This window comes from Anser cygnoides, chromosome 18 (genome assembly GCF_040182565.1).
Source record: "Anser cygnoides isolate HZ-2024a breed goose chromosome 18, Taihu_goose_T2T_genome, whole genome shotgun sequence".
Lineage (NCBI taxonomy): Eukaryota > Metazoa > Chordata > Aves > Anseriformes > Anatidae > Anser > Anser cygnoides.
Window position 1 is genome coordinate 7427961 of NC_089890.1, and position 26522 is coordinate 7454482.

Here is a 26522-nt window from a genome sequence, read left to right on the forward strand (position 1 = left end):
CGCAGCCCTTTGCACCAGCACACAAAAAGCCGCAGATTCGCTGGGGAACGGCTCCCAAAACCCTTCCCTGGGCTCCTTCCAAAGCAAAGACAGAGCAACGGTTGCAGCGGGTGCCTCGCCGCAGGGACGAGCGCCCCGTTTATTTCTGACTCCAGTTCTAGATTGAGGAATTACCCGGCCCACGGGAAGGCTGTGCCCCCACAAGCACAGGGATTGCCAAAGTTTTCCAGTTGCCAGCAGCAGGAACAAGTCCCGGTACAAAAATGATTCACCCCGCGTCGGATACGTGCAAGAGGGGCACTCGCTGCGCCGCAGCCCCACGGCTCCTGAGCGCCAGAGCACCCGGACACCCAGCCCTCACCAGTGCAGCGTGCTCAGCCCGGCGCGGGCACCCGCAGGACAGTGCCCATCCAGCCCGGGCACTCTTCCTCCTTCTTCACATTGCAGGGATACGGGGAGGCACGGTCGGAAAGAGGGGAAGGAAAATACCCAAGGCAGGGCAGGATCCGGCAACGGGGCCCCTGGGCTGTGCCCACCATGGGGTGCTGCAGTGCAGTGGGGAGCGGGCACCCACCGAGCTACAAGCAGGGAGAAGCGCGGAGCAGCACCCATGGGTGCTGAGCTGCCCCGTGCTGGCTGAGCCCCCCCACTGCCCCGTGCCCACGCGGCTCCTTGCGGTGCCGGCTCCAGCGGGGTCAGAGGGGCGGCGATGCTCTGTGCGGGCCAGCCGCCCGCTCGCTCTCTCCCACCGTCTCCAGCTTCGTGTCGGACGAGTCGATGATTTCCCAGGCTCCGGAGCAGCTGGGCGCGGGGGGGTCTTTGCTGCTGCCCTGATACCACAGCCCGAAGCTGCAGAGAGAGCAGATAAGGGGCGTGAGGGAGGAGAGCTTCCCAGGGAAGCGGCCGGATCCCAGCCGCCCTTCTGCATGCCTGGCTGCGAGCCCCCCCGAATGCGTGGCAGCCCCGAGGAGGCAGCAGGGTCTCTGCCTGCCCAGGGAAAGACAAATCCCCCAGGAACCAAGCAGTCCTGCTCTGTGGCAGCACCCCAGGGCAGGCACCAAGCTCAGCCAGCGTTGGGTCCACGGCTGAGCCCAAAACCTGCTCCCTGCTGGCAGAGCCACCTGTCCCCACCAGCGCCTGACATGGGAGTGAACTTACAAGCTCCTGATTTTGGATTCGGGAGGCTGACCATCCACACAGTCTGCGCTGCGAGCCGGGAGCCAGGAGCCCTCGTCTTCCTCGCTGCAGCACAAAGGAAGGGACAAAAACCCAGCTGAGCCACACATGGCGAGCACCAGAGCCCCCGAGGCACCCGCCATGCCCCAGCACCATACGTAACAGGCAGCCACCGCTTCCTCTGCCCTGGCTGTGCCACAGGAGCAGCTCAGGGAGAGCCCTCCTGGCATTTTCTGTCTTATTTTGGGTCTCCATCACTGCCTGGCGGGAAGGCACCCATCTTTTCCTCTTGCTCCCAGCCCGCTCCATCCCACGCTTGCTCTCCGAGCCCTTGGCACCCAGTCACAGCAACGCTCGCATCCCACAGCCAGCCACATTTCACGGCGAGCACAGCCCCAGCACCGTGACCTCAGCCCCCAAAGCTCTCGGATATCAGCTCCAAACACCCAGCGCTTGGTCAGCAGACGCCGGTCCCACATGGCCGCGGCAGCAGAGCCGCAGCCCACGCCGAAGTCCGTAGGCAGCTAAACCTGGCACACCGCTCAAGGGACCTGTGGGCACTGCTGCTGCCTTGGCTGGGTGCCGGGGGGACGTCCCCAGCCCTGCGCAGCCCCCAGCCCACCCAGGGTCTGTGCCAGCTGAATGCGGTCTCAGGGGCGCCACCAGCTACAGCTCGGCGACGTGATGGGGACCAGCCAGGCCCCGCAGGACAGGGGGTGACCCCCAGGAGAGGACTGCAGGGCAGTGCATGGTGGCAGTTGTCCGGTGGCAGCGTGCGAGCAAAGCAAGCAGCTCCCCCGAGCACGCAAGCGAGCAGCATTTTTAGCAGGAGGAAAAACAAGCTGTGCGGAGCTGGGGGAACCCCCGTGCTCCTGAAAATCCCGTTCTGCCTCTCCAAGGGCACTGCAGGTTGCACAGAAAGGTTTCGGATAGGTGGGGAGGACCCATCCCTACCCTGACCGGCCTGGCCCGGCAGGTCCCAGCCAGGAGCACCGAGAGCATCCCTGCCCTTCCCAGCCCCCGGAGCTCCGAGCAGCACCAGCCCCCTCCTCCTGCCTGAGCAGCAGAGCCAGGACTGATGAGGGCTGCCAGAGCTGGGAAGTGGCCACGCTGGGAGCCTCAGCTCCAGCCCCAGAGCACTCTCAGGCTGCTCCAGGTTGTACAACCCCCCCCTGCCAGGAGCCCCCAGTGCAAGCAGCAGCAGCAGGTTTCAATGGCACAGAAGAGCTCAGCCCCCTTCAGACCTTTATTGAAGCCCCGAAAGCCAATGAGATACATCCCCATGCATCCCCCCGATGCCACAGAGCAGCTTCAGCGCAGGCTTAGCCCCCTGCCTCGAGCAGGGCTGGTGCTCAGGAGGGTCCTTCCCCGTGGCGAGGAGTCTGCTGGAGCCAACACTGCCCACAAACGTCTGGCAGAGCCTCCAGGGAACACCTCTACCGTCACCTTCAAGGGCTCTCTGCTGGGTGGCCTCCAGCCACGCAGCGCAGGGACCAGCCCGGTGGTCCCAGCACCGCCACCATCCACGCAGGCACAAGAGGCACTCGGCCATGGAGCAGGCGTGTGACGGGTGACAGGGGCATGCGAGTGGCGGCAGAGAAGAGCCCAGCCCCTGCAGCACTCCCAGGGCTGAGCCAGAGCGAGACATCAAGCGCAGACAATAAACCTTTGATCTCTGGAAGCAGGCAGGGACGAAGCAGGGAGCCCCGGGGAGTTCCCTTGCAAGGTGTCACAGCGCAGGGAAGCACCAAGCCGGCCGGCATCCACCCCGCTCAGACCTCCCTGTCCTCGGACCAGCCGGACTCACCTGCTCGCCGACTCCTCTGCTGTCCCCAGCATTTTGGCTCGGATTTTTCTTTTCTGTCTTTTGATTGTCGACTTCATTGCATCCAGGAAGAAGCTGGGGACTCTGTCTTCATTCAGCAGCTCCCTGGCGAAGAGAAGGCGGTGGTTAACTGAGAGCCTCATGAAGAAATCCTGCCTGGATGGTGCCAGGAGCAGCCAAGGGATGCTACGGGGGCAGGAGGCACCCGGCTCGATTCCCCGTGCCACCAGGCTCACCGCTGGTAATAGGCCAGCTCCTCCTGCACCAGGAACAGGTTGGTCTTGAGCTCGTTCCGCTCCTGCAGGATCTGCTGCAGCTCTTCCTTGGAGAAGCAGCAGTGAGCGGGGCTCCTGCCCGCGGCCCGGGGCTGGGGCTCCTCGTCAGGCAGCGGCTCTCCTTCCTGGGGGACGGAGAGGGTGAGCAGGGGGACGCAGACCCTAAAGCCCTGCTCTCACCTCCCACTGCCACACGTAACAACCCCTCCTCGGCCGCTCGGAGTCCCCCCCGTGGGCAGCAGCTCACCGGGCTGGGCTTTGGCTGCGGTGCCTCGGAGGCAGCCCTGCTCCTCCTGTTCATCTCCCTCTGGGTTTGCACCACGACGGCCTCCAGGTCCGACTTCTTCTCCAGCGCGCTCTTGAGCTGCGCCTGCACCACGGCCACCTTGTGACGCAGGTCCTCGTTCATGGACATGAAGCGGTGCAGTTGCTCCTGCAGCTGGAAAGCCCACGGCAGCCACAAAGTCAGGCACAACGGCTCCGCTCGGCCGCCACCCGGGCCACCAGCGCCTGCACGGCGTGGGAAAGGCATCTGCCCCAGCAGGCTCGTGCCACCGGCCCCGGGGAGGGGACATGGAAGCAGGTCCCCAGGCCCTTCACGCCCTCCAGCTCCCCCGCGCTCACCGCCTCCGTGTCCCGGCTCTTGCAGACGATCTCGTGGGCTTGGGCACGAATCTCGTCCCGCTGCTTGTCCACCACCTCCTTCAGCCGCAGCATCACCTCTCGCTCCTTCCGCGCCGTGCTGTCTGCGCCCAGGCGTGGGGGAACGGGCGTGAGCAGCTCCGGGGACCCAGGGACACCCTCGTGCTGCCACCCTGCGTCCGTCCCCACCACCCTCTGGCACCCCTTTGGATCCCAGAGCCTGCGGGCGCCTCCACCTCCCTGGCACGAGCTCCTCCCAGCCCACGCAAGGCATATTTTGTCCCAAACCCTTCACCCGTGCTTAAAATCAGGGGACTGAGGGGTCCTGTGGCTCACACAAGCCAGCACTGGTGCTCTCTGTTAGGACAGGGACAGCCGGTGGTGGCAGGGCACCCTGAGCCCGCCGGGACACCCACCTTCCTGGGACTGGCTCTCGGCAAGCTGCCCCAGGAGCTGCTGGTTCTGCTCCTCCAGGTGGGCCAGGCGGCCGCGCAGGGCCCGCTCCCGGCGCTCGGCCTCCCACAGCCTCTGCTCCAGGTCCTGGGGGACAGGGACAGCGGGGTCAGGGCCGCCCCCAGGGGCTGGGGACAGCTTGGTCTGAGCCACCCCAAGGGGCTGGGGGACAGGACACAGCCGGGCGTGAGCCAACCCCAAGGGGACAGCAGCGTCCCCCAGGGGAATCCCGCAAGGACAAACGCCACCACGGAGGGGACCCATGAAGGAAGAAGGGCCAGGCCAGCCACCTGCCCTCGGGGACATAGCAGAGGGGTCAGCACCTCCCCAGAGGGCCAAAGGGCCCCTGGCCGGGCGCCACCAGGAAGGGGACCGGGGACAGGTCACCGCTTCCCCCCGGGGATCCCATCGGCACCCCGCTCACCTCCGCGTCCTGCCGCCCGGCCGGCGGTGCCTCACCCTCGGACCCCGCCGGTGTCACCGGTGCCACCGGAGCCACCAGCGCCTCCAGCAACTCCAGCAGCCGCACAACTGGCGGCACCAACCCGGCCACGGCGTCGGGCCCGAAGCGGCCCGAGAGGCGGCGCAGCTCGGCGCCCAACGCGCTCGCCATGCGGTAGACGTGCGGCGGGGCCAAGCGGCCCGGAGGCGTCTGCCACAGGGGCTCCGCGCCCCGCGGAGGCTCCGCCATCGGCCGCCACCGTCGCCGCCACCGGACGCGGGCCCCGCGCTCGCTCCGCCCCGTCCCGCCCCGTCCGGGGCCGCCCTAGCGAGGCGTTCACCTTGGTTAAAAAAAAAAAAAAAGGATTTATTAAAGCCACTCTACAGACGGTACAACCACCGAGACATCGCGTGCGGGGTAGACGGGGGACGAGGGAGGTGTGAGCACGGGAAAAGCAGGGAGAGGCTGTTGAATATCAACAGTACTAAGAGTGCCGGGAGGAGCAGGGCTAGGCGTAGAGGTCCTCCCGGTCGGCGGAGTAAACCTCCCCTCCTGCAGCAGGGCGAAGTTGAGGAAGTGAGAGGGGCGATGGACTTCGTGGTAAAACTCCTTGGGGTTGGCGAGCTGCAGCTCGTACTTCATGTTGGGGTCGTGGCGAACACCTGGAAGAGAGAGTCGCAGCTGAGCCAGCGCCTCCGCCTTCAGCTCCCACCCGTACCCCTCTGAAAGCCCTTCCTGCCTTCCCCCATCAATCAGGAGCTTAACGAAGCCCTCTGCCCTCCCAAGAGGATTCTTAAGCAGAGCATGCAAGAAGTTTTAAATCCACAAGTCTCCACACTGTGTGTTCCATGGCTCCCTCCCCCAGAGACTTAAAATGCCCCCCCAGTACTTTCCTGTAGAATAAGTCGAGCATGTTGTCTGCCAGTCTCCTCATTTCCTGACCCCTTCTGCAGCTATGGTTCCCCAAGCTCATGTCCTCCTACCAGGGCCCCCTGCTACCCCCCCCTGCTGGGCACAGCTTCCCTCTCCCATCATCATCTCTTCTGCCTGACAGATATTAATTATTCAGTGGCAATACACCAGACACTACAGTCCAGAAACACAAAATGGTCTCACGTCTGATTTCTCCCCCGCATCAGAGTTTGCTCTCTTGCTGCCTCAAATCATTAAGAACTGACATCCCTGCACTGGTACCAAGGAAAGGTCAGACCACAAAGCTAGTATCCCTGCCAGCTGCTCAGAGGAAGGTCAAGCTTCACAACATGTGAGGAATGCTTCCCTGAAGGAGCCATTTCCTTCTCCTGCCCAAGCTGTTCACGTTGCCTCCCTTCCTGTCCCCTTCCCGGGGCTCACCCATGAAGTTGTAGTTCCAGGACCCTTGCGCTGGAACCATGAAGAAGCCGAGGAAGCGGTCTGAGAGCAGCATCTGCACCCTCTCGTAGTGGGATGGCAGGTAGCCCTTGGGGTTGTTCCCTTTGTCTGTGTTCTGCCTGCCCCACTCGTAGCCGCTCGGGGTCAGTTTGTAGGCTGTCAGGGTGCAGGAGCCTGGCGTGAAACTGAAAGGAGAGCAGAGAGATGATCCAAGTCAGATTAATTTGGGACAGAGGGAAACGAGAAATGAGCAAATGCCCCCTTTCTGACGAATTTTTAGTTCGAGACTTCAGCACGTTCCCAAGAGCTGCGCCCACAGGTCCCCTCAGCAGCCTGGCTTCTCTCTGCCCTGGCAGAGGGGACACACAGAAGCCCTGCTGCCTCTCACCTGCAGGTGATGATGATGGTCTTCTCCCCGTCCCAGGAGGGGTTGTCAGCCATGACCTTGGCATGGGTGGTGACATCCTGTGGTGACAGCTGCGGGGACTCATTTGGCTGGGTGTGAATCCACCCGAGAGGTTCCATTTCCTGGTAAAAAGAAAGTGAAAATCAGTTACTTTACAAAAAGAAACCGAAAGCCAGGAGAGAAGCAAGAGCTGTTTAAAAATAAGACAGCTTCAAGCACGGTACAAGGTACACGGGGACTAAAGGCTTCTCCCTTCCACCTTATCCCAGATCAGGCGGACTTCAGGCTGAGCCACTGAAGCCCCACATCCACAACAGAGCAAGGGCACCCTGCAGAGGTAACTGAGGCGAGTACATCAGAGCTGAGTGTGGCAGCAAGACTCTCCCATCACCTTAGGTCTCTGTTACGGAGACTGTGGTCTTCCACCATCCCCAGGAGCAGCTCAGCTCACCTTGAGATACTCGTGCTGCGGCAGCTGCCCCGGGAGATGCACTGTCTGGTGTGTTCCCCACTGGGGCACCATCACGATGCACCGAATCTCCTTCACTTGGGGGTTGTCAGGAGGGCTCACTCCGTACAGGTAACCGGCAATCTAGGAACACAAAAACCCGCTTTATGAGCCCAGAAGAGACCTCCCTGTAACCATGTAAGAGTCAGTGGGCCTGTCCTTAGGTCCTGTGGCAGGTATCTCTTGTTCAGCAGGTCCTCACTAGAAGGGAAGAGCGTAGTTTTGTTCCGTGCTGAGTTTCTCCCCAAGTGTGGCCATAGGGAGCCTTCAGGACCTGGCTAGAACTTAAATGTGTTCAGCGAATATCACCGGTGTCTACCTTCAGCCTAGAGACAGCAACAGGCTCCCAAGCCCTTCTCCCTTGGAGCTGACTGCCCAGGACCGGTGCGTGACCCAGCAGCATGGAGAACCACTACAACAGACTCCAGCACGCTCACCTGGGCCCGCAGATCTGAGATGCAGATGAATTTCTTCAACACGTTCTTGGGAAGAATGTACGTGTAGCCTGTTTCCTTTATATCGTCCGATGAAACGTAAATATGGTTCGTTCTCAGGTGGAGGTTGGCAGCTGAAATTGCTCTGTGAAGAGGAGACAATTATTACAGGGCGCACAGGTCCTTCCTGAGCACTCTGACCTTTTCCACTGCTGTCCGTCTTCCTACCTGACTCGCCACTCAGTCTTGGAGGAGAAAGTCTGGGTTTCGTAGTTGCTGGTTGTGGAGGTGATGATTTCATCCCCATGTTTGTTAACGGTGCGGGTCTGCGTGGCTGTCAGTTGCGACTGCTCCTTGGTTTGCTTCTCAATTTCTGCAATCTGTTGTCTCTGCTGAGAGGGGGCAGAGATCTCCATGCCCAGGATAATGTCTCGGATCTCCGATTGTGTCAGGGATGCAACATTCACACTGGAAAATAAAATTCACTCAAGTCAGGCACCTCAAAATACATGCTGGACCCTTCTCACCAAGGCACAAGCTTGGAACACACAGTCAGGGCACTACAAAAAATGAAATCACGTTTTAGACAAGAGGAAGGACCAAATCACACGATGCACAGGTCAGAAATCACAGATCAAGTATTTTTATCTGCCTTTCCAGAAAGAAGCTAATATAACCAATTTCCCCACGAATCTGACAGTTCATTGCCAAAAGCCTTTCAAAGTCTTCTATCTGCACAAGGAGTGCTCAGGCCACACAGTATTTAGAGCAGGAAGGAAAGGCTGACAGGATTACTGCAGCAGGACAGTGGCTTACTTGTTCTTCTTGCCATAGTCAGCAAGGATCAGATCTTTCAGCTGCACCTCCACCTTAATCCATTCCTCGTCTGTCAGGGTTGGCCAGATGTGGTGAGGCTCTGTTATGGTTGTCTTGTCTGGTTTCAGAATCACTTTGGCTCGATCATTATTCACATGTAGTGCCCGGAGAATCAGAATCAGGCGGGAGAATGCCTTAGACAAGAAAAAAGACGCAGCTAGTCAGAAAATGCACTGTTTTTTTTCCCTTTCACACCACTCCTCTGTTCGGGCACAGCGACAATACATGAGAAGTGCCAGTGGAATCAATCTGAAGAAAAATCCACGCAGATCAAGAGCAAGTGCTCTTGAGAAAAGTACAGGGAAGGACTTCTGAAACCTCGGCTTTCGGTTTGCGTATCAGTGGCAAAGCAAAGTACAGACTATGCATGTCCTCACCGTGTAGGAAGAGATGGTTTTCAGCCAGTCATCATAGAGATTGAAGAGAACCATCTGGGGTTCAGTAGCCTTCAGGATGAGATCACCAAACTTCTCCACTTTCAGACAGGCCTGGAAAGGCAGCTGCAACTCTGAGCCTTTGATCACAATATTGGGGAAATCCAGCAAGTGCACCTGGAGTTTATTGAGAAGAGGAATTAACTCACAACCGTTGGAGAACACTGGTCCAGATTAAGACTTTCACGGGAACACAGAACTGTACTGCAACCTCCCAAAGATTTTACAATGTCCCCAAACAACAGCGTGCTCCTTGTTACCTCAAGTGGGTCCAACATGCCCTTTCGAGTCACTATGATCTGTTTAGGCTGCTCCTCCACGGGAAGCGATCGAATCAAGGCAGCCACTTCTTCAGCAGTCTTCCACTTGGCCAGCTATAAAAAGACAGCAGGGTTAGAAGAATATCTCCCTGCTAACAGCAAAGTTTCCATACTTCTGAGAATGAGAGAGGCTCAAACCAAATCCTAAAAATACATCAGAAATGTATGGCTTGTTTCAGATCAGTGACAAGGCCGAGCATTTCCCTCTCACTGATCACAGAGGGCAGTTCCCATTCCTGAAGCTCAGTTACTCCTGACTGGCTGAGAAAAAACAGCTGATTACACCACCTCCCTGGCTTCACAACCTCAGTGTCTTTTCGCTGCACTGGATGTTTGTCCAAGAGCAATGTGATTTGCTGTAACAGTCAGCACAGCACTGTTTCTCAAGTCCTGCTGGTCGACATAGGCTCTTTACACCCCAGAGCCTCAAAAACCTTGCAACATCAACGCCTGCATTCTTACTTCTTTATCCCATGCAAACGCTTGCCAGAGCACAGGTTACACACTGGCAATTGGAGCTCCAAACCTGTTGAGTGGCAGGAAGCTAAACACCCTCATGATGCTTTCTACTCAACTGTATATTCCAAGAAACCAGAGCCCAGCCGTGCCTCACTGCACAACGCACAAAAAGCAGACAGGCCCCACCTGTCCGAGACGTTTCTGTCCTGCCCACACAGATGTATGGATGATCTTCAGGAAGAGCTGTCCGGTCCTGGGATTGAAGATGAAAATGGCTCCATTGATGGGTTTTGTGGTCAAATTCCCTTCAAAAGTCTGAGGAAGCAAGTGAAAGTAGAGTGAGATGAATGCAGCCTACACACACACTTACACAACAACTGACTCGCCACATGCTTTGAGCAAGAACTGTACTGGAAACTCAAGAGCTGCTCTGTGCACACTGCAAAAAAAATGGGTCCATCCTAGTTTTCCATCATGCATGCCTCCACAATCATCCCCAGCAAAGGACATTTACGGTCCTCGTTCCTTCCCCCTGAAGGTGCACCCCTGGCCTCACCTTGTGAATGGTCACTCTGTACACGTTGGTGTCGTCCACAAACCAGATGATCTGGTTGGAGAAGAGCTCTCCATAGTTCTGAGAGGAAAGGTATGGTTCTGTGGGCTCAGATGAGTACAGCTGCAACCCCTTGCGGATTCGCTCTCTCAACACATACAGCGCAGGATTTGCCTTCATAATTTTGGCCATAGCCTGCTGGATCAGAGGTTTGCTCCCAGGGAACCAGTTCCCATAAGCACTGAAGAGGAAAACAGACAAACAGTTGTTGCCGCCAGCTCTAAGGTGAAGCAACAACAGCTATGCACAAGTCTTGCCGTGCAGCAACCAGGCACCTTTCTGCAGGCTGATTACTAACTTCTCTTGTGATGTCCTTGGAGCTGTTCACCTATAGCTTTTCCCTACACTTCCTCTCAGCGGGAAGCCAGAGCACGCACACGTTGCAGTCCCAGAAAAGCTGCATCTTCTCTAATTGGCCCACTGGAGAAGTCTGCTTTAGGTGACATACAGCCCTAGTCCCCCCCCAGGGAAGAACAGTTGCCCACTTTAGCAGACAGCTTTTAAACAAGGCCTGTCCCTGAACTCCAGCAGGAGTCTGGCAGAGATCCCCTAAGAAAACAACCCATTAGTGAACTGGGAGGACTGAACCATTGTTACAGCAGACATCAGGCAACCTGACGGAGCTGCCTAGGTGCCTCATCCCATTCAGTGCGTACCTCCAGCTTCTGTCTCCTTCCCTCACACTCTTGCCTGGACTGCAGCCCAGTTCAGAGTCACGCTAAGACCCATCCAGGAACTACCAATTACAGTTAAAATGCAGACGGTGCAGATCTTACCTGTGCAAGTTATAGGCCAGATCGATGGCAATGAGCACACCGGTGGGAGATGGATAGATACTCATGTTGTCTGTAGTGTAGTCCAGGAACTTGGCTCTTGCGTAGCGCTCAATATCATGGGAATCGTAATCTCCCCAGCGCAGCTGGATATCAATCCAGTACTTCTGAGTGGTGGTGCTGTCCATCACATCTCTAAGGAGAAAGCAAGCCAGAATAATTTATCTGGCACAAAACTCTCAGGCAGTTGCTGCATATCTCTTTGGCAGAGAGTAACTGCTACCAAATCTGATCACTGAAGCCAGCTGCTATCTGCATACATTCCTGAAAACAAGGTTTCCACTACTCTCTTCACACAGCATCTGAATGCAGAAGCTGTTAATAATGCTACACGGCTACTCATCTACTGCACAACGAGCATCATCTACCCCAGGGAACGTCTGCTGAGGATTCAATTAAGTGAACACAGCACAGATGCAGATAAGTGTCATTTTACTCCACACTGTGGTCCCAGGATGACACTGTTCCCCGGAGTTTCCTGAAGAACTATTCAGAGCTCCTGAGCTTGGGCTCATGGTAAAGGGCACATGGAAGAGGGAAGAGCAACAGGGATGCTCTTCATGTTTTCCAGAAGGCGGTGCTAGAGGTGCACCAACCATCCACACAAACTAGCCCTGCACTTTGCCAGGTGTGATTGTGTCCTCCTGGGTCCCCAAAGAAAACCAAAGGTGCCCAAGAGAGAGGGCCTTTAGCTCAGGACGACAGCCTCAGCAGCTCTTCTCTGCAGCTAGATCGAGGTCGAGATAAAGGGAAGCACTTACTTGGAATCTGCAAGCAATGACGGACGTGACACATTCCACTTATAGGAAGCAAAGAGAAGGATATCTGCACATGAGGAATTCATCTTGTACGACTTCCTGGGATGGATTGTCTCTTTCTGCACTGTCTCAATCTCCAGAGCATCCAGCTCTTGATCAAACACCTGGGGAAAAGGCAGTCAAAGGTGAGTTGTGTTCAAGCAGTCTAGCTAAAAGAGTCTATCCTCAGCATGGACCTAGGCAGATGCCCAGGAAAATCTAGGTTTCCTCCACTTCTCTATCGAATTGCAGGAGGAGTAGCCTTCCTACTGTTGTGAGCAGGAGGCTGTTGGTACACAAGGAGCATGTCTGCACCACACAGAAACAAACCTAGTTAACATTCTGCTCACCTGACACAAATCCATTACAATGCTCTCATGGATCTTTTGCCACAAGTGAGCTCGGAAAATCTGAATGAGAGAAATCTTCAGCGTGGGGATCTTGCCATGCATAAAGATACCTGTCAAATCCAGCTGCACCTGAAACCCAACATACACCTGCAAAGGAAAAACAGCTGTGAGAACAGGCAACGGCACAACTGGTCAAGTTTAGAAAACAGAATTGCTCCTGTTGAGGAGGCTTACATCTACAGTTCATCTGCAAGAGGAGTTCTGAAGGATTATTACTGCTATTAGTAGTTAACTGCTCTCAACTCAGCAGAAGTTTCTACAGGCAAGCTCCAGATACTTACATTGGCTCTGTTAATGGTAGGAGACCACCACAGAGTGAATCTTCTGTTTGGAATTTGATTCAAACCAGATCTCTGGGCATTTGTCAGCTTCTTCCACTTCATGGACTCCTCAAAGCCACTGGCCTTCTCCCTAGAAATGACAATCAATCGCGTCATCACAGCTGACTGCACATACCATATATAATAGAGGCAAGGAACAAGCACACCAGGAGTGAGAAAGACTGCTCCAGGGAAATAAATTTCCGTGGATTCACATGTGAAAATTCAGTTACAGCACAATTCCGGGTACCCTCACAACTGAGCTATACAATGCACTTCTGGAAAACAGAACATGCTCGCAGCAGAATCAGTACAGCTTGAGCCAAGAACTCCTCCTGGTGCACCACTAAGCTCCAGTTTGCTCGACAAGGCCAGATCAAGGTTTCCCTTACCAGAACAGACCCTCCCACGTGGGGAAGTAAGTGCCCTTGAAGAGAGTGTGCTCCAGGATGCCCTCCACTCCACCAAGTGCCTGGATCATATCCGTGCGGTAGTTGTTCAGGTTCCAGAGCTTCCCGTCGTGGCGCTGATGTGTCCACCAGAACGGGTTCTGTTTCAGGACCTGCGAACAGCCCGCAAGTGAGCAGCTTTGTACTGAGATCACTTAACTGTGCTGTGTTAATTTTAGGAACCAAGATGATGATGCCAGCTAACAAGTAAAAAACCTTATATACTCTGTCCTGTAAGACACAGCTCATCTACAAGATGAGTTCAGTCAGTACTAGTGGGCAATGCAGACTGGGCAGAATCTAAGATGAAGTCTGAATGTCACAGTCAGCCAGGGAAATTTCCCTGTCAATACCTGATACTGTTTGAAGTCAGTCCTGACTCTCCATCCTTTATCGTACGCTAGGGTGTGCCGGTCCTTCTGGAAAAGCGTGTTTATACGAGGAATCCCCCTGTCCCATGAGTCCTCCAGATCCTCCAGCGTCAGACGCCTGAAGAAAAAAAAGCCCCCACGCTTTGTTACCTCTCCATTTTATGACAACGCATTAATGAATATTTCAGTTGATGAGATCACAGAAATGATACAGACCTCAGGGCTCTGGCAGGAGGTTCTAAAATGCCAAGCACTCAGAGGCTCAAAGCGTCCACAGCTTTCACTATGAACAGGCTGATGTCAAACAGCCGAAAGGAAACGCTTGCCCTTGTAAGTGAGCAGAACTAGCTGTGCAAATGGGTCTGATGTCAGCTTTTCCTGGCACCATCTGGCGTATCATTTATCTTAAACTGTGCCATGGGTGTACTATCTGTTTGCAGAGCCCATGCCTCCTCCAGAGGTAAGACTGCAGCTCTGCAGGCAGCCTGTAACATATATCACAGACCCAGCAAGGTCTGCAGAACCCTGAGACAGTACCAGACCTCACACCGCTGCCTGCTCCTGCCCAGCTGAGACGTGATTGCACACGGAAACGTACCTGTTCTGGGCTATAGCCTCCTGTCGCTTGAGGGCATATTCTGCCCATACTCTCTGAGAGTCGATGAATTCACTCTCCCATGGCTGGATGTAACGGTACAAATTTGGGATGAGCTGGTCCTCCTCATGACTCATTCCTGAGCGGAAGTGAGTAATGCCGACGTCTGTCTGCTTGGACCACCTGGAGCAGAGAGGCAGAAGAGTGAGGGGGGAGCAATGGGACATCGCAAGTCACGTTGCCATGACCTACTGTAAAGGCAACCTCTCTCTTTAACAAGTCACACTTTAGCATTCTCAGATATTTTTATGGCAAAGAATTATTCAACAGAACACGCAAACCATGTGGGTGTTTAGGACAGGGCAGCACAACTCACCTCAGGTCAGACTGTGGGATGAGAACGTGGCCCATGGAGAGCATGCCCAGCCCTCCCAGCTCTTTAGGGGTGTAAAACACCACCGGTGGAAAACGGCTAGGCATCTTGGAATTCAGCCCAATTTTGATTCGAGTCTGGATTTTGTTCTCACACTTCACCAGCAAATCAAGCAGCTCCTGAGTATTTACAACAGCCTCCCGGAAATACGTCATCAGGCCAATCAGAGCCGTGTTCCACTTGTTGACAATCTAGGAAGGAAAACAAGGGATCGGTTCTCAGCCTGTTCCCCAAGCATCTGCAGAAAGCTCTCTTACACATCTTTCTCCCACCTTACCTTAGTGAAGGTTGTAGAGCCAGAGGCCATGAGGATCTGCCTCACTCTGTTGTGAAACCTCTGCATGGACTCATCGTCCACACGCAGGAAGCACTGGGCTGTGCGCTCCTTGGTGACCTGCAAGAGCACAGGGCTGTCAGTTCCTTCCCGGGAGCCCTCCGTCCAGTACAGACAAGGTAAGCAGTAAGGTGAGCTTTTGCCATCAGGGGTTTATGGAACATGGAAGGCAACATGCTGAACAGAACCTCTACAGTTTTGGATCCCCCCTCATCCCCGACCAAGAATTCCCCATCCCTCACTGAGTTCATTTTAGCTCTACCTGCCAGTGGTCCCAGGAACACAGCTGGCAAATGCATGCTGCCAGGCATCCCCCCCCAGCAAGTGTAAGCCCTGCTCTGATGCCAGGGGTCCCAGCAGGGCCTCCTCTCCCAGCCTAACTCTCACTCTACCTCGTTCTGCAGGTTCCAGACACCGTCCTTGTGGGTGAACTCCTCGTAGCTGGTGCGACATTTGGGCAAAATACGGCACTCAAAACCACACATGTTAAACAACAAATTGGGGTTATCCTTGCTGTAAACGGAGACGAAGCTGTTCTCCCATTGTACTGTGGTGACTGATCGAGGCAGGCGGTTCTTGATATCCCAGAACACAGCACGACCCCTGAAAAACAAGGCACGCACAGTGAGGCCAGGCTGTCTGTTACCACGGTGAAATACAAACTGCGCAAGTTTTCAGGGCTTTCTTAGCACCACAGTCTCTCACATCCATCATCCACTGTCAGAATTATGGCACAAACCTCCTCATTTCATCTTACTTTTTTTTTCCCGAGCACCTGCCTGCTGGGCTTCAACACTTACTTATCACAACTAATTTCCCCACCACCCCGCTCCTTGTTTTTTTCCAGGTTGCAGCACTTACAGGTTGACGTCATGTTTCATGAGGCGCATCCGAGCATCCCGGGGCCAGCACTTCTTGTTGTTGTAGCCTACGATGTTCTCGTTGTTGGGATCTGGATGCTCTGTCAGGTAGCGCTGAATCAAGTCTCTTGCCTCATCTGCTGTAAACCTGGAAACGCACAGAAGAGGAACTGGAGTTATACGACCATCATGTCACACCACCAGTCTGCCCACAAAGATAAGGACCTGCTTATGGAAAAGCTGATTGCTGTAGCATGTCTGAAGCTAACTATCAAATTCCTGCATCTTCCCACCGAAAGGGACTTCAGTTTCGTTAGCACAGACCAACCCTTGACTGGGTTATCTTTCCATGAACAGACATAAAACGTTACATCCACTTGCTAGGAAGCCCCAAGAGGCTTCTTTAGCAATGGAAAATGAATTTGACTTTTGATGCTGCTTTTCTGCTGGTTCAGTGAAGCTGTGGAAAAGCTCTCCTCTTAATACGGTGAACTGGGAAAGCAAGAGGAGGCATTTGGACACCCAGTTTTTCTGGAAAATCTGTTAATTCAAGTATTCCCGATATTTCTTAGCAGAGGGGAAAAAAAGCCTGGAGTAGAAGCATACTAATTCCTGCTTTCACAACATCCGCTGCAAGACGCCTGAGCAAAAGTTAAGCAGAGGAAGGCAGGGCCCCAGCGAGCTCTCACCTGAAGAAGATGTGAATGCGGTCGATGTATCTGCAGAAAAGGCGGATGGGATGGGCCACCTCGGTTGCAATGTCTTGGAAGCTGAGGAAGTCATTTGGCATCTGGGGAGGCCCAGCCATTTCGCTGGCACGGTGCAGACCTAGCACCAGCAGGTCCATCACAAGCCCGTAATACTGGACAATGAAGGAAGCAAACTGCAGCCCACGAATAATCCCATAGGAGTTGGTGTGATTCATGTCCTGAGTAAAAGAAGGAAAAGTGTGAGAACCTGACTGGCACAATACACCAAAAACCTTCACGTGAGCAGCTGCTTTTCAGCAGGACCCAGTAGGGTTTCCTTACTCCCTCATCACTTCCTTCTCTGCCAAACCTTGTGCCCCCGCTCCTACCCATGGGTCTCAAACCTCTGAATTTTACAGTCCACACCCCCCTTTTTCTGACAGTAATCATCACCTTGTAGTTGATCACCACGTTGTTTTTGGCTGTCATGTAGTCAGCGATGTTGTGATCAACAATGAGACGCAACAGCCTGTTGAGCAACGTCAGGTCAATCTTTTCATACATCTTCTCAAATCGAGATTCCAGCATGACATTGCATTCACCTTCACTTGTTTCCCAAACATCCTGCAGGTTATTAATGCCTGAAGAGACAAACAAGCATGTCACGTTAGCTGACAAGGCAGTTCTCGGAGTGCAGAAGCACCATTCTGGGCATGAAAGTCAGCATGTTTCCTGTAACACCTGATTTGCAGCCTCTGTTCCCTGCAGTCTATCCAGAAATTGAAACAGAAATACACAATCAACCACAAATGCTATGTTAACCTACAAAATACAGCTTTTGAGCGTAATAACTAACTGTACTATTGTCTAAAAGTTGCAAATATGAAAACTTAGCAAGGGCATTCTTAAGCAGCAAGCTAACATTAACAAAACTCATTTTATCCTGGAATACAAGCCCTCACTAACCTTGGCACCACTTGTACACTAACAGGGGAGGAGGTTCGGTGTCAGCAGGTTTGATCCAAGGAGGGAAGAGTCTTCGCTTATCAGCCTCGTACCACAAGTACTGATCCAGATAAGCATCTGTGATTTTCTCCAAGGGCTCAACGTCATAAACAGGAACCAAGTGGCTGTAGAGATCCATGAACTCAATACCCACCTAAGAAAGAGAAGGCAAAGCTGAAGCCTGTATTTACAAAGAACACCTGTGAAGTCTCTAGATGGTCTTGGTAGCACACAGCGTAAGTTTTTAGTATTCTCTGGCTTTGACCAGGACGCTCACCTCCTTGAAGGCTCTCTGAGTTAAAAGGTGTCGTTTGATTCTGGACAGAGCTTCATGAGGATTATCATACGCCTGTTCAATCAAGCCCAACTCCTCCCTCTGCGACTGATTCAGGCGAGATTTCACACTGAAAGTGAGAAAGGACAGCTCACACACCCAAGCATGAACAAACTAACGGCTACAGCATTAAATCAATGAAAGACAGTATCAACCAAGTTGGTTATGACAAGATCTTTAATTCTTCACAATCCACATTCCCCAGCTGCCCAACAGCCCCCAGAAACATGGAATTGTTTTTCCCCAAGTGGCAGAGTCATGAAGAACCCCCAGGCAGCCTTGGCAGTACCACAACCTCCAGCCTTTACCTGTCCATCAGGGTAAGTTTTACAGTGTACTCAACTCCAGGAATAATGGACAACAAAATACTTTCAGAAGCCCTTCCCAGTGCAGATGTCTGACCCTTGGCAGAAGGTAATCACTTCCCGACGCTTACCTGTAAGCTTCCTTCAGCCTCTCCAGAGCTAATATGAGCAACTTGGTGTCATGCTTGTAGGACAGAGGTGGGAATGGAATGGGTGAGAACCTCCTGCTTTCCAGCCAGTGCACTGTGGTTGTGTACACAGCAACAGCCTCTTCTGCTGTGATGTAAGGCCCATCCTGCACAACCACAACAACATTAGTCAGTGAAAGCCTGCCTATGGAAACAGCACAAATTTAAGCAACCTCAGGCAGGACAAAAAGTACCTTCAAGTAATTATGCTGTCGTTCCTGCTCAGCTTTCAAGTACAGTCTGGTCAGCCGGCCCAGATTCTTCTTACAGACAGTCTTGTCCACAGTGGCTCCCCGACGGATACGCTCTCTATTGTAGTGAGCTGTATTTGTCCACCAGTCAGCTTTTGCCTTCACGTACCTCAGGATCATGTTCTCAATAGGAGTGGGCAGCCCAGGAACCTGGGGAGGGACAGTAACATGAGGGAAGCAGGAGTGGGAACCTTCATAAGAGCAGTTCACCCTAAGAGGTGTTATAATTGAGCTGAAAAGAAAGGCCAAGCGAGGGACTTACCTTCCAGGGGATATTGGCCTTCCAGCACCGCCAAGCCTCGCTCAGATGCTGCAGGATGGTTCTGGCTTTGTTCTGTTTGATCCCTTCTGGCATCATGTCCAGAATGTCATGCATAACGGCTGCCCTCAGCTCCAGGTCAAAGTGAGACTCCACGCGCTGCTTTGTGACCGTCTTTGCTACACCCTTTGAGTGACGGCCTGCAAAAAGCAAAGTACCTCAGCAGTTCAGACATTAGAAGAGGGCAGTGCCCCTCTTCTTTGTATTAAAGGAGTGTCCTGCAGAGAGGTGCAGGGTATCTGAAGAAGTTTAACTGCCACAACGTTACTGATGAGTTTGGAATAATTGATCAGGGGCTACCGATCCCAGAGTGCTATGGATCAGAGAATTCCACTTCCATTTAGAATCTACTGTGGGGGCACTAGTCTTGTAAGAGCTCTAAGCAGGACAATAGCTGTTGGGACTGACACAGAACATGGACACAGATCACGACTTGAAACAGAAACCTTGAGTTTAAGCTAGCAAGTAAACAGTATTAATCTTTAGCAGACAATCCTCCCACGTCCGAGATTTACAGGGTGTGCTGACCTTCAAACTGCCTGGCTAGCAGATTCCCCAGCCAGCGTTCCAGCAGTGGCGTGATGCCCCTCATGAAGAACAGCCACACTCTCCAGCCCGGAGCCCAGAAGCCACAGCCAGGACCTTTGCCCACAGGCCCCTGGAAGAAGAGAGGCACGGTAACAGCAGGTCATTTACGGACACTCCAGAATCCATCCCCTCTTGGTCAGTTTACTTGGGGTCACCACCTCGTTGGAAAAGTGGAACTTACTGTGTTAAACCTGTAGTAGATGAGATGTTTCAGGTCCTTGCACATGCGAATCTGCCTCATCAGTTTGTACTTGTATCTGTACATTCCTGTCAGCTGACCCACATGGGCAAAGATGTACTGCAAGCCGTCTGCCAACTGAAACACAAGGAGCACAGTCAGAGATAACAATCAACGCTACACACATTGCCTCAAGAAGCCAGGCTTATTTCCCAGCTATGAGTAGAGTGTATCAGGCTGTGCAAAGCTCCTACCAGTCACTCACGGAATCATCAACTCTTATAAACTAGGCTAACAGCAGAATTTCGCACAATACCACATGCTTTCATTGCTCCCCTCTACTTCTTAACACTGCAACGGTCATTTTGTGCATCCTATATAAGCACATTCAGATTTTCCGTTCCTTCTCTCAACTTCCTCTCACCACCTTTAAAAGGAAAGAAGGAAAAGAAAGAATCAAGCCTACCTGAAACGCATCCACATTTCCCAGCCTGTATTGGACGTGGCTGTCCACCACCAGTTTAGTCAGCCGCAGAACCTCTCGGCACAGATGGAAAGCGTTACCGAAACGGGATTTCTTCCTTTCCTGAGAAAAGACAAAGATTCAGGACTTCATAGAATCACAGAATCTTCGAATATCCCGAGTTGGAAGAGACCTACAAGGATCACTGAATCCAGCTCCCGGCTCCACACATGACCACCCAAAAAATCAGACTATGTCTGAGAACATTGTCCAAGTGCTTCTTGAACTCCAGCTAAGAGTCAAACAGCTCCAATTTGGTCAGTCTGTACAGCAACTGAACAACTGAGTCACTATGTTCACTATTACCACACCAGCTACTTAAAAATCTTCAGGTATACTTCTACTCTTGAGTAGAACAGGACACAGGCTGATACCTTGGTGGTGAGGGTCTTCACTGGCTTCAGGTTGAAGTTGTAATCTAAGTGAAGGTAGTTCAGGTTCTTTCTGTGGATCAGCAGGTTCAGCATGTTGTAGCCCTGGCGACACACCTGCAGGCCTACTTCCACCCAATCCAGCTTCGTTGACTGGAAGAACTTTGTAGCCTTGAAGGAGCGGAACAGGTACCTGGAGAGAGAAAGGACTATCATCAGCTGCATCCCCTACAGTGGCTCCTCCTGAACAGGCCCTCGCTTACCTCTTCTTCTGGGCCTTGGGGGGCCTGTGCTTGAGCGCATTCAGAACATAGTACTTCAGTAGCTTCTGGTAGGAGACTCGCACTTTCACGGGCTGGCCTGCTGGGCAATGCTCACGATACCTAGGGATAAGACATATTTCAAATTTTCAGGTAACTCACATTCCTTGTAAAATGGTAAGTCTCCAGAAAGTCTCCTGAAATCTCCAGAAGCCAGCCACTCACCCACCACAGGATCTCTTTGTTTTATTTGAATTGTAACGTAATAACGTCACAAACATTAGGACACCCCTTCCCCCTGGGGAAAACTCACCAGTTTTTGACCAGTGGGATGTCAAGAGCTCTCCGAGTCCTCCCAGACCTCAAGTTGAAGGGCCGTGGGGCCCACAGCAGGGCAATGCCGTTGGCTGTGTTGTCTGTATAGAGTGGAGTGTCCTTCAGGAAAGGTTCCACAAACTCTGGTAACTCAAACTCTTCGTCATCATCAGGCAATGGTTCCTGACTCTGAAATGCAGAGAACACACAACACACGTTTCCTAGCTGCTTCAGTTCATTTTTCCAAGTAAAAAACACTTTTGTTATCACAGAAGGCGTGTGACAATGCTGAGCAACAGAGAAGCAAAAAACACTCTACAAGGTTCTAACGGGGCTAGGAACTAAGTCATAGAATCACAGAATCATAGAATGGTTTGAAGGGACCTTAGAGATTGAGTTCCAACCCCCTGCCATGGGCAGGGACGCCACCCACTAGATCAGGTTGCTCAAGGCCTCATCTAACCTGGTCTTGAACACCTCCAGGGACGGGGCACTCACAGCCTCTCTGGGCGACCTGTTCCAGTGCCTCACCACCCTCTGAGTGAAGAATTTCTTCCTAACCTCGAATCTAAATCTCCCCTCTTTTAGTTTGAAACCATCCCCCCTTGGCCTGTCAGTATCTGATTGAGTAAAAAGTTGCTCTCCATCTTTTTTTAAGCCCCCTTTAAGTACTGAAAAGCCGCAATCAGGTCACCCCAGAGCCTTCTCTTCTGTAGGCTGAACAGCCCCAGCTCTCTCAGCCTTCCTTCACAGGAGAGGTGCTCCGGCCCCCTGATCATCTTCGTGGCCCTGAAGTCTGGCTACTGGACCCTGAGCTAGGTGTTACAGGGGTAAATTGAGGGAGATGTCAGCTCCATGAATGCTCCAAGAGCAACCGAAAAGATAAATAGCCTATCAGACAATACTAAAACAACACTGTTATTTAGGCGTTGAGCTTTGTCCTAGAGACCAAAGAAAACATCTTTGTGCAACTACAAAAAAGACAAACGGTAACTACATTTTCCTTTTCAGGAATGAAAGGCTTGTGTTTTCTCCTGAAATATGTACGCATCTGTGCCAGTATCAGAAACAAGGTTATAAAAAGATGCTATAGCCCAAACACCTCCACACACACAGTTTATCAGAGGCTCTCTTGGACAGCGACTCACCTTTACAGAATGTCTGTGTGAAATGGGGTTGATCAGGGGATCGAAGTAAAAAGCTGGGAGATCGGGATCTTCGGTTTTAATGAAAACAACGTTTGGAGTATGATACCTGCAACACACAACAAATTATCAGAGCGTCCCAACGGCTTCCTTCTCCTCTCCCCGCTCTAGAGACTGCTGCACTTACCAGGTCAGGTGGACGTGGTGGGGCAGGTTATTGTACAGGTAAGGGAAAGCAATTTTATACTCCGTCCTGATGGGCTGCCTGATGATAATTTTGTTGATGTCATTAAATTCATTCCAGTCTTCATCCCTCAAATGAGAGGAAAAGAAATTGTCATACCGGCATTCAAGAAGACAGAAACACAAACATTTCTGACCGAAGACGCAGTATCTGCGCCTTTCCTTCAGCCTTCTCTTCATGCTACCAACCATTCAGTGTCTAAAGCAACAAGCACATCACAGGCAATGATAAACTGAGCAAACGCCCAGAATTAGCTCACCCAAGGCAAGGCATGTGGTAACAGATTAGCCCTCGTGACCCTTTCCCAGATAACGACTTATCTTTCCTCCAAAATCGAACACTTACTGCAGATTGATATCTCTGACGAGAGGCTCGAACTTGGGACCTCCAGGAATAGCCATGTTCAGTGCCTTGGAGGTGAAGAAGGCTTTCAGGTCAAACAAATAGAAGTAGTTGTCATCCACCAGGTCGGTGAGCAGCTGATTGGCCAGCCGGTACAGCGTGGACATCATGGGCAGAGTGAACTGCCACCGCTGGTACGTGGAGCCATTGACATACCTGCACAGGAACAGAACGGGACGCTCACTGTACAGCCAGAAGACAACTGGTCCCTTACCAAAGGACCAGAAATAACCTAACACCTTTCCCTGACTGCCATTTGCAGAAATCATTAAGGACAGCCAACTCCTGCCCCCTCCTAGACAGAAAGAGATGCTGCAGGATTGCTGAGGACCTTTATGGATTACAACTGTCCAGTTCCTCGCCTCAAACTGAAGCACCAACATCTGAAGTCATATTCAGGAGCCTCTTGTGAGTGCACTCTTAGTAAACACCAACTAAAATCCCCCCTAGACAATCCAGGTTTCCATCTCAGGCACAGTGAGACACATCAGAGCTTTAGCAATAACCCGTGCAGCAACCCGCCTGGACAGAGAGGCTCTGTTTGCCCTCCCTGGAAGCTGAAGACCAAAGAATGGCTTTACAGTGGTCAGATTCCCCCTCCTATCCTTGAAGAAAGGCATTCTCTCCATGCCAACATCACACAGAGCCCAGTGTTGCACAAGCAAAGGTTATATACCAATAAATACAGGTAATTTATGTAGTGCATAATGTTTGTATCCCACTCCCAACCCCTCACTGGGTTCTGCTACGTACTTCCTGTTGTCTTTCAGTGGCTGGTGGTCGTAGAACCAGTCTAGCACAGGGGCATCTTCCTCTGGATCCAGCTCAAGCTGAATTGCTTCCAGGGGCTCCACATCCAGGATGTTATCGGCATAATCCAGAGGTGGCTCCTCGTCATCGAACGGGGGGAACCTCATCCTCTTGAAGTGACGCCTATCCCTCTTCTCTCGCCTCATCATAATCCACATCGACCTGGCAGAAACCAGAGGCCGTTAGGCACTGCCTTTATTGGGGTTATCAGCGTGGGACTTTGCTCACAAGATCCCACCAGGGTTAAGGAAGAAAGCACTTACCCCCACTGGGCGATGTACACTGGCTCTATGACCCAGGGAATCTCATTCACAAAAGAGATGGCTCCTGTGATATGGTACAAGACTGGAACGTCTCTGATTTGCTCCCACGGCATGGGCATGTTCTCCAAGAGCTTCAGAACAGCATGAGGCATGTACTTCAAAGCACTGCAATCAGAAATCAAGGAAAATCATGGTTGGAAGAGATCTCACGAAAAACACCCATTTGTCTGCTGGAAGCCCCATTACTTGTACATTTACCAGTCCTGAAAACTACTCAGCTAACCTGCTCATAAAGGCCTCCAGTAAAATTACCGCAAACTTCCCTTTCTATTTTTGCACTTCATTGATCACATCACCAGGAAGTTTTCTACTGGTTGCTTTCACAGAGATCGTTATATGCTAAAAACATCCTATCAAAAATATTTTTCACAGGAGTTTTTATGGGTAACCCTAAGCGCAACAGCTCGCAATCTGCACGAGATGGTCCTTTGAACCCAAACGGAGAAGCACTCATGGTGTGTGCTAACCATCCAAAACTGAGCTGACTACTTCATGCTCCCCCCCCCAAGCCCCTTTTAGGATTCAGCATGGTATTTTTTCTCAAAAAAACAAAGCAACAACTTCCTTTGCTGATCCTCTTCCACGTTGCCATCCTAGTGCAACTGCCTGGCCTGTCTTCCTCATGCTGCCACGCTGCTTTCTGTGCACAACCGACACTGAGGGAAGGAGGGGGCTCTCCCTTCAGCAACCAGTGGGCACCCTTAGCACGGCAGCAGCTCCCGGTGCATCACTCGGGAGGGGGGCTGTCCCGTACCCCAGGTAGACGCGCTTGTCGTGGCGGAACTTCCTGTTGGTCATGTCGCCGTGGTCGCGGATGATCTTGCGGACGTGCTCGGGGGGCATGTCCTCCTTCTGCGCGTCCACGAAGCCGAATTTCCTCTTCTCGGCGTAGCGCTTGGCCTGCAGCTGCTGCCACTTGCGGGCTGCGGGGACGGAGAAACCCAGCACGGCGTCAGGCCGGGCCGGGCCCGCTCGGCAGGCCGCGGCCGGCCGTACCCACCTTTCTCCTGCAGCTTCTCCTCAGACATGTAGTCGGGCAGCGGCGCCAGCGGGCTGGGCACCGGGGCGCAGGCCCCGCGGTACGGGAAGACGGCGGCCATGGCGACGACCTGCGGGGGGACGCACCACAGGCTCACGGGGTCCCGGCCCCCTCACGGGCCCTCTCCGGCCCCTCACGGGCCCTCTCCCCCCTCACGGGCCCTCTCCGGCCCCTCACGGGCCCTCTCCGGCCCCTCACGGCCCCCCCCCGGTCCCCGGTCCCCCCTCACCGCTGCCCCGCGCTCCCCCCCCTCGCAATGGCGGCGCTGCCCCACTGCCGCCGCAGCGCCTCCGAGTCCCGGATGTGGGCGGGGCGCGCGGCCCGGAGGTCTGTCCAATCGGCGCTGGCAAAGCCTGACGGACAGCGACCGCAGCCCGTCAGAGCGCGGGAAAGGGTGGGGAGGCGGGGCCAAGCGCGGGAAAGGAAAAGGAACGGTGCTGGGGTACGCTTCCGGTGGGGTGGAGGGTCCCGCCCTCTACTGGTTTTGATTGGTGGAGAGGGATAGCGGTGACAGCCGGGAGCGGGCTCTGATTGGGCAATCACGGGCGCGATGCGGCCTGCAGCCCCTGCTCCTGGGCTTGGGGCCTCTCCCCGTGTCCCCTCAGGGGGGGCTGACTGCCCCCGGCCCCGCCATCTCCCCTTACGACAGCCTCGCAGCCGGTGCTCGCGCACCCACATGAGCTGCAAAGCCACCGCTGTGAGACGCCCCCAAAGCAGGGGGTGCGTGGCGGCACGAACGGTGCCAACACAGGCATAAAATCCTAAAACCATTCGGGTTGGAGAAGCCCTCCAGGGTCATCTGGTCCAACCACCCCCCTACCACCGATGTCACCGCTGAACTGTGTCCCCAAGCACCACGTCCAACCTTCCCTTACCACCCCCAGGGATAAACCACGTCCCTAAGCACCGCACCCACCCATTCCTTGAACACCCCCAGGGCGGTGACTCCACCACCTCCCTGGGCAACCCGTCCCAATGCCTGACTGCCCTCTCTGAGAAGAAATGTCTCCTCATTTCCAACCTGAACCTCCCCTGGCGCGACTTTGGGCCATTCCCTCTGGTCCTAGCACCAGTCACCTGTGAGAAGAGGCCGACCCCCAGCTCCCCACACCTTGCTTTCAGGGAGTTGTAGAGAGCAATGAGGTCTGCCCTGAGCCTCCTCTTCTCCAGACTAAACAACCCCTGGTTTCCTCAGCTGCTCCTCACAGGACTTGTGCTCCAGGCCTTTCACCAGCTTTGTAGCCCTGCTCTGGACATGGGGCCCCAGTGTGGGTAAAACGAAAGGGAAGGCGCTGGCGGGCAGCTCTGAGAGGTGTGCGGCCATGTAACCACCACCCACAGTGGCACGCCGCTGGGTAGGTTCTTGCAGCACCTGCAAGCGCCACTAATAGCATAAACAGCTTTGGCCACTCATTGTTCTCTGGCCTCCCCCTACCCACATGCATTGTTCATCTGTGTGTGTCTGTGCCCGTATTTCCCTCCTCAAATCAAATGCTGCCTGCTCCTAGCAGTGTGTGGCCCTTTGTTTCAGCCCGTCCCTCAAACCAGATTTACAATACCTTCTACCTCAAGATTTTGAGGTAAAAGGTTATTTGCC

The 26522-nt window shown here is 53.5% G+C and overlaps 2 protein-coding genes across 2 annotated transcripts; both read right to left on the reverse strand.

Annotated features, from left to right (window-relative positions):
* Window positions 1–96: 96 nt before the first annotated feature.
* RILP (Rab interacting lysosomal protein) lies at window positions 97–5132 on the reverse strand. The gene is made up of 8 exons (XM_048068159.2): window positions 4796–5132; window positions 4335–4458; window positions 3901–4022; window positions 3524–3715; window positions 3238–3401; window positions 2984–3106; window positions 1159–1242; window positions 97–849 (listed from the first exon to the last, which is right to left on the reverse strand). The coding sequence occupies exons 1-8, from the start codon at window positions 5060–5062 to the stop codon at window positions 696–698; spliced, it is 1230 nt and encodes a 409-aa protein (XP_047924116.2). The 5' UTR covers window positions 5063–5132; the 3' UTR covers window positions 97–695.
* Window positions 5133–5160: 28 nt separating this feature from the next.
* PRPF8 (pre-mRNA processing factor 8) lies at window positions 5161–25092 on the reverse strand. Its single transcript, XM_048068156.2, is given in 43 exon segments — window positions 5161–5365; window positions 5368–5475; window positions 6167–6369; window positions 6573–6712; window positions 7042–7182; window positions 7536–7677; window positions 7761–8000; window positions 8349–8542; window positions 8786–8959; window positions 9103–9216; window positions 9808–9936; window positions 10178–10415; window positions 11011–11202; window positions 11829–11989; window positions 12215–12361; window positions 12556–12685; window positions 12987–13156; window positions 13397–13532; window positions 14013–14192; window positions 14386–14633; window positions 14720–14836; window positions 15169–15379; window positions 15638–15784; window positions 16326–16564; window positions 16779–16966; window positions 17292–17484; window positions 17608–17734; window positions 18101–18264; window positions 18352–18558; window positions 18671–18867; window positions 19256–19385; window positions 19497–19631; window positions 19960–20079; window positions 20391–20580; window positions 20651–20770; window positions 20961–21151; window positions 22111–22216; window positions 22295–22420; window positions 22697–22909; window positions 23507–23725; window positions 23827–23991; window positions 24641–24809; window positions 24887–25092. Coding segments are annotated over 43 exon segments (7005 nt in total). The 5' UTR covers window positions 24987–25092; the 3' UTR covers window positions 5161–5321.
* Between the last annotated feature and the right edge of the window lie 1430 nt (window positions 25093–26522).